Here is a 7,500-nt window from a genome sequence, read left to right as displayed (position 1 = left end):
TTTATTTTATTTCAGTCATTTGCTTAAGTTATTAGGATTTTTAGAATTGTGTTTTTTTGTCTACTTTGTGCATTGCATTCATGAGTAATTGAGTTCTCTGTCTGTATGTGTGTACAGTTTTGTTAGTGTGTTTGTATATGTATGTTTATGGATATATACATTTAAAAAAAAGGAGTTAGACTTGCAAACCACTTCAGGCAGGCTATGAGTGAAAGAAATGTAGTATAGTAAATGCAAGGTTTATTTTTTTTGTGAACGGACTACTTCATTGACAGGTTGGGAGCCAGTAAGGGAGGAACATGGCCCTCTGTCAGGCCACCGGCAGCCTTCACTCTGCGGCCAAGCCAGGGATCAGCCTTCTGTGCGCCGGACAGGATAGCGTCAGAAGAGTTGTGTGGAGCCACTGCCATCAGTCTATGTAAGCACCACACCGCTGACATGAGTGAACCTTGCCCTGTGTGTGGCAGCACTGATGGCAGTAGTCCGAGCGGCGGCACTGAAGTTGGCACTCCTGACCAGAGCCTCCAACAACATGTGCCACGGGCGTGTCAACCCTCTCCTAGCCAGTCTGTGAGCTGTGAGGCTGGTTTGTCCACTTTGGTTCCTGGTCCTGCCCATACAGCCATTCGGGCGTCCCCAGAAGTCACTGCTGATCAATAGCGAAGGCCATGTTTTAGCACATTTTACAATTATTTTTGTCATCCTGCAGTTTAACGGTTATCTTATAAAGTGGTTCAAACATTGTGGTTCTTCAATAGACATTATAGTGATTCGTGAATATGCTTACTGAGTATTATTTGGTATGTATTAATGTACACAATGTATTAACTTTTAACATGATTCAGCATTTCCAAGGCAATTTTGTACGTATATCCCAGTGTTGCATATTATTCACCTAGAAGTGAATAAGCTCCCTTACATCTCAGGATTTAATGAATAAGTAGCCACTATAATGTAGACCTAATTGACACATTGTAGGGAACTGCTCATGTACTTACTCTCCGTCTCCTGGTGGGAGATCGGTCTGATTACCTTCCTGCCGCTGGAACTTGTGTGATTATATGATCATGCTCATACTGCGAGGTACCACTAAAATCATACTCGTCAAAAGGAGATGCATCAGTCTGATAATGTAATTTGCAGGGAGGTACTTAATATTAGGTGTACTTCTGCTGGAAGGAATCAGTCTGATAGTGCTCCTGCTTGGAGGAATGTGTGTGGTCAAATCTAGCTGGAAGAGGTTAGTCTGATCATGATTCCACTTTGGAGGTGCAATCCTACAAGGAGGAAGAAATCCTTAAGGTAGGGGGAAACCAGTCTGCATCAGATTAGAACTGGTCATTGTGCTCCCTCTTGCTTGGAGGAACCAGCCTATGCTCCTGCCCCTGCTGGGAGGAACAAGTCTGATCGTGCTCCTGCTGGGAAGAAGAAGAAGAAAAAAATACAACAACAATTAATGTGATCATGCTCCAGCTGGGAAGAACCAGTCTGATCATGCTTCTGATAGGAGGAACCAGTCTGATCATGCCCCTGCTAGGAGGAATTAGTTTGGTTGTAGTCCTGCTGAGAGAAACCAGTCTGTGCTTCTGCTGAGGAATCAGTCTGATTGGACTTCTGTTAGGAGGAACTAGACTGATCATGTCCTACTGGGAAGAGCCAGTCTGATCGAGTTCCTGCCTGGAGGAACCAGTCTGATCATGCTCCTGCTGGGAGGAACCAGTCTGATCATGCATTATAAACACAATTTACACCATAAGAAGTTCCTGCTGGAAACCTGTGATAGTTTTCTTTGGATATCTTTGAATACAATAAGAAGATATGGATCTGGAATCGCCGGTGGTTGAGTGTGCCAACTGCTGTTGTGCTGTTAAAGTAGTGGCTTTTTTCAGCAAATTGGAAGTCAGTAATGGCACATAGCTATATAGTACATTGTTATGGACTTTGCTCCATTAACAGTGTTTAAGTATCAAAATTCAGTATTGGCATGACTGACAGTAGGCTACTGGGAACTTGCCGTAACCAGTAGTTTGGGCATTGAGTGCCAGTGGTGCCCAGCACGAGGCAGAAGCTAAGAGAAAATCACAAAATAAAAGTGAGATGCCAGATTCTGGTTGACCACTGCTATTGTGACCTAGCTAGACGTGCCTGCTACACCTGATACACCAGCCTCCTGTAGAAGGACCTCGGGTGTGCCTCGGCAAAATCTCACTTCTCATTAAACGCTCATTAAAAAGAGGAAGTTGTTTTATTGTCCTTGATTATTTGTGCTCATAGTAACTTTATGATTGTTTTAATTTTTGTCAAAATAATTGCTTAAACTGAGTTTAAAATTCTGGACTACTACCAAAGCTACTCGTCTAATGTATATTTAAGCAAATGGTAATGTAAAATATATTGAAACAAATTAATCTTAGTGCCATAACTAGCAAGATAGTAATGATGTAATGTAAGGCAGCTTCCTTTGAATGAATCTAGTATATTTTTTGTAGTCCCAATAATAAACGTGCATTCATTTAGAATTACTGCAGAAATGGAAACTTCTTTAATATCCTTTATCTTAAATAGTTGGATGCATAAATATTTCTAATTAATCAAAAAGTTGCTAAGAAGAAACTACACAAACTAATATATTTGTTCTTTTTGAACAAGTTTTTAAACTTCCCAGTCAACAGTGTCAGATGAGCTGTTATCAACGAATATATGAAATGTAGGGTGATCATCAAACAGATGCAGTATTAATGTTTTTCTTCATTGGATTAATTTAAGAATATGAAAGACTAGACAATTTTTTTTTTTTAGGTGCGCTTCCATAAAACATAATTATACACTGTATAGAAAGAAAGGTCTGGAAATGAATTCTCATGACAGAATGAAATGAATGATGAAATGCTTCCTCTACATGAATGATCAGGAGGAAGCATTACTGGTTTCTTTGAGAACAATGACTGTATAAAGAGAAGTGGTACAGAGATTATCATAAGGGCAAAAAGCAAGAGTTCGTTTGATAAAAGTACTATACAAAAGATATCAAGTACCTTTTTTGCACAATAGCAATGTTACCTTGAAAATTAATGCTCATCCTTGCATATGATAAGCATGTGAATAACAAAATATTTGGTTCATTTGGTTAATAGCATTATTAACAATCAGAATTATGATTCTACAAAGGATTTAATGACTTATATTTGCAACAAGTTCCATATAAACTTTTACCCGTCAGAACATGAATTTACTGGACAAAGAAAGATTTATTAGAAATAATTCATAATGCTTTTTACTCATCATGCCAAAACTGAAAAGTATACATATTTCTTAGAAAATATTAAAATATGACTGGCTATATAAAGCATGGATATGCCTATGTAAAATATCTATATATTCTTAGACTACTTGAAAGACATATTTGGGATAAGATGGAAGAGGAACTGACTAATCCATTCTGTAGCTGGATACAGGAATATTTCTATTTAATTTACCATTTTCATGGTATTTAGATTCAGTGATTATAATATTTTTATAAAGGAAGAAAAAAATCCACTAACATAAATTATGTGTTAGCCCACTGCGTACGGGTGTCATGACATACATGACGTAGGAGCTTTGGCCTGACGACGGGCGTCATGACGTACATGGCGTTCGGGGATTTTGTAATACTATGCTATTTTATTGTGCTATGAAAAAGGAATGAGTGATGATGGCTACTGCAGTCATAATTACTATAATTACCGTAATACCGTGCTAGCTTAACGTCCAAAACCTAGATGGGCATGGTACCATCTAGCAACCAGCTGGAGTGAGAGCATGAATGGTACCATCCACGGTCTCCAAGTTGCACTGTCTTATAGAGCGATGGAACACTCAAGTTGATGAAACTCATTGCTTCAAAACTACCTCGATGAAGGATGTGCAGGCCAGAACGAGAAGAGGAAGGTGACTCATACATTACCAGATGTTAAAAAATGTGTCTGTGCCAATATGGATTCCTTTCATTGTGGCACTACAGTCACATGCACAGGTGTTCATTCCTCTTCTTACCTCTTCTACCTCTTTTATTGTTGGGTGTTATTATGTTTCGTATTCAGTTCATGACAGCACAAAAATACGAAAAAAATGATAGTTGGCCTTTTGTCCCTCCCTTAAAAACAGCAATATTCTATCACACTGAGTATAAAGAATATAATGAGCTATTTTGGATATATACTACAATTTTAGTCTAATGCAGCACTGTAGAGCCTGTCATATGGCATATATAAGTCTCTAAACTCAATAAAACACACAAAAAAACAAAACACAAAAAACGCTCTAGTTTTTCAATGAATGACTGAAAGAGAGTGGGAATGTTCAAATTATAATGCTTCAAGCAGTCTCTCTTTAAAATAAAACTTATCCCGGAGGCTGGGCAAGCATATTTATCCCCGTCTGCAATGGGTTAAATGGTATGGAAAAGATGACAAGATTTTATTCACCTAACATTTATTTAGAAATCCAAGGGAAAATTATGAAATGTTATTTATAATTAGGAATCTTTTTATCAGAGGCTCCTATTAATATATGAGAATGAAAGCATCCTGGTCAATTGATGCTCATTTCAATTTGAAAATCCTTGAACATCCCTAAAATAATACTCTTGCAGGATGGAGAGATTAATTAACCAGACAAAAGATTGTTCTATTGCAAGATCGATTTTAATTACATTGAATCAGAAAGGGATGTAGTACATAATGTACAAATTTACATGCACAACATTATTAGGTTCAACCTCTAGTCATTCTTTTCTGAATTGAACGTTCATGTGTTGTCAACATGAAAAATGTGTCGTTAATCTTTTCATCACTAAACACAGGCAGATATTACAGTAATGATTCTATAAGATGATGATATTAACACTGAAAAAAAAAATTAAAAGGAAATCACAAACCTTTATTTTTTTTATAGATATTCCAATAAAAGTATAATATTCTTCAGCAGTCGAGATAATGTGCATCATACTAAGGCAATAATGACTTTATAATTTCATCTTTACTGGCATTCTGGATTCGTACTATAAACTGAACTGAAAATAATGATCAGGTATTTATAGGTCAATTACAAAATAAATTAATATACTGTACACTAAGAATTGAAAACCATTAACAATGAGTAAAATAGAAAAGAGATTTAGATTCTAAATGTCTTCCATATCACTTTCTGCTGTTCTGTCAGTGCTGAATAGCAAATTTAAGTCACCTTAAAGTTGCTTAGGAAAAAATTCAGTTTAAGATCAAAGTATTATTTATAGAGACAGACATAATATTACTGAATCACTTGAAATTTAACCAGTATATTCATATTTACATCACATTCTGTATAAAAAAAATGAAATATACACATTTGGGTATCATACTGAACTCCAACCTATTTGTAGTTAGCAAGTCGGTTATTTTGCATACTGCTTGAAGGTGCTCTGTGGCACACTGGAGTCTGGCAATGCTGCTGCTGAATGTACTCAGAATGTCAGTTGTTAGGTGGTGTCCATTCAGAACTCACAAGTAAGCTGTCCTCTGAAATTCAACTATCATACAACCTCTTGTGTACATAAGTGAGTTAACTGAAAAGTAGGTCTACTTGCCAGTTGAAAAGGACAGTAGCTGCAACAGAAGAGTAAGCCTCCCTAAACCATGGCATCTCCAGGGATACAAAGCAATCTGTATGTTTGGATTATGATCCCACTCCTACACATCATTAATCAATTATAAAGTTAAGCACTAGTTTCATGCTAATGGCCACTTTCTCCCTTGTAAAAATTTTAAAGCCACTGATATAAGAAATTTGTAAAGCTAAGGCATAATCATCAGAGCAGCAGTGAAACTCCCATAGTCCATTTTATGATTTGTCCCAAAGATTTAAGATACCATTCAAATACTTGCACCACATACTTCTATAAAATACAATAAACCATAATTAAAATGGAAATATAAGGTTCAGGGCTGAAATAAATAATGAAAAATAATTTTATAATTCTATATTTGGACCTCAGAATAAGCTGCTAAAGATCCAAAATCTTCAACAATTTTACAAAAAGGCACATTTCTATAAATGCTAAAGAGATACTCCAAATACAACCATTATCAAAAATATATCACTGGGTTCAACTAATACAAAAAAATTGTACTTCTGCATTTATTTTGCAAAGTGAATACATTCTCTGACAGAATTAAAAATAAATTTCTAAATATTTTTTCAAAATCCATTTTCTAACATCAACAATAATATATTACATAATTTTCCAGATACATTTTCAAAATACAATATTCTATACTTCAAAATACAATATTCTATACCTCATGTGGCACATGCACAAGCATATGCACAGTACTATTTGTATAGGAACCAGGTGATTCAAAGTATGATTATACAGCCAGGTTAAGCAATACCTTACAGCATGGTTTTCATGAAGTACTGATGAATTCAACAGACAAATTCTTCAGAGGGAGGGACATGTACAAAAATAAAAATATGCATACCATAAACTGGAATCCAAGCACTCAAAATACAGAGAACTGTAGAGAATAACACAGACTTAGAGCCTTGTATACATTAACTTAATAATCTTGAGTCTGGCTGAGTGCACTGTTGTTTGCTGATTTGGAGAGACGGTGAAGCTGATCGAGGGCATGCGGCAGGAAGGGTCGGATACTGTTGATTTCCAAAAGGGTCAAGTGATCCAGCTTAGCGTGAGTTCCTTCACTCTGGATAAATTCAGCTACAGATGACCGTAACTTGGAGATTCTCAGATCCCAAATATCCTATTAAGAAATGATATATATACATTAGGAAAGACAAACACTTTCTATTTTGAAATTAATCCATTGTTGAATGAGAGATATAACTGGACTTTGGATTACACAATAATAAAGTCAAAATATTCAAGGTATAAAAAAAATAAAGAAAAAATGACTTCTTATAAATTTTTCATACTTAAATTAATAAAATCATCAAGACCAACAATTACACTGCTGTACTGAGCTGTGACTCACCTTTACAAGTGTTTTGACTTGCTGCGAATTTGGTACATCCTCTGGAGCAGAGGCAAGGACAAGCTGAGCCACGACAAGGTAATGTTCACATGGCATCTCTGTGAACACCTGAAAAGGATTAACTCATAAATAGCATATCAGCATAAATTATTTATATGGCTTATATTAGTGCCACTGCTAGAGCATGTGAGAGTGAAAGTGGAAATGAGAGCAAGAGTGAGGGAGGGAGGGAGGGAGAGAGAGAGTGATTGACTGGAAAGCTTCTTTACAGAACAATGTACACGCCCTGCAAAATGACATGGAAAGATGTGATGACAGTTGTTTAAGAGGACCTACAGTCAGACAATTACTATACATGCTTAAAAGAGCAACACTAATGTGCTTACGATACAAAGTTAATCCATTTGTGCCGGATGACATGCTACCACGTCATGGGAATATTTAACTCATGTGAGATGACGTCGCATCACGTCATGACCTCTCC

The 7,500-nt window shown here is 36.3% G+C and overlaps 2 protein-coding genes across 11 annotated transcripts in view; one reads left to right on the top strand and one right to left on the bottom strand.

Moving 5' to 3' along the window:
* Positions 1-2,235, top strand: part of LOC122246382 (glucocorticoid-induced transcript 1 protein) — a 143,348-nt gene extending 141,113 nt beyond the window's left edge. For 5 of the 9 annotated variants that reach the window (XM_086555753.1, XM_086555750.1, XM_086555752.1 and 2 more), the window contains one exon: positions 276-2,235. In XM_086555753.1, coding sequence (XP_086411879.1) covers positions 276-660 — 385 coding nt within the window. In that variant the 3' untranslated portion in view covers positions 661-2,235. The remainder of the gene's footprint in view (positions 1-275) is intronic. The other 4 variants (XM_086555751.1, XM_086555754.1, XM_086555758.1 and 1 more) reach the window with 1 other exon arrangement.
* Positions 2,236-5,989: 3,754 nt separating this feature from the next.
* Positions 5,990-7,500, bottom strand: part of Psf2 (DNA replication complex GINS protein PSF2-like protein) — a 7,536-nt gene continuing 6,025 nt past the window's right edge. For both annotated transcript variants that reach the window (XM_043004920.2, XM_043004919.2), the window contains exons 4-5: positions 7,017-7,124; positions 5,990-6,785 (exon numbers count right to left, since the gene is read on the bottom strand). In XM_043004920.2, the coding sequence (XP_042860854.1) occupies positions 6,582-6,785; positions 7,017-7,124 (312 nt within the window). In that variant the 3' untranslated portion in view covers positions 5,990-6,581. The remainder of the gene's footprint in view (positions 6,786-7,016; positions 7,125-7,500) is intronic.

Source organism: Penaeus japonicus, unplaced genomic scaffold (assembly GCF_977035675.1).
Source record: "Penaeus japonicus unplaced genomic scaffold, GWHDUDI00000001_assembly GWHDUDI00000031, whole genome shotgun sequence".
In the NCBI taxonomy this organism is placed as follows: Eukaryota; Metazoa; Arthropoda; class Malacostraca; order Decapoda; family Penaeidae; genus Penaeus; species Penaeus japonicus.
This window is presented reverse-complemented; position numbering and strand designations above follow the sequence as displayed.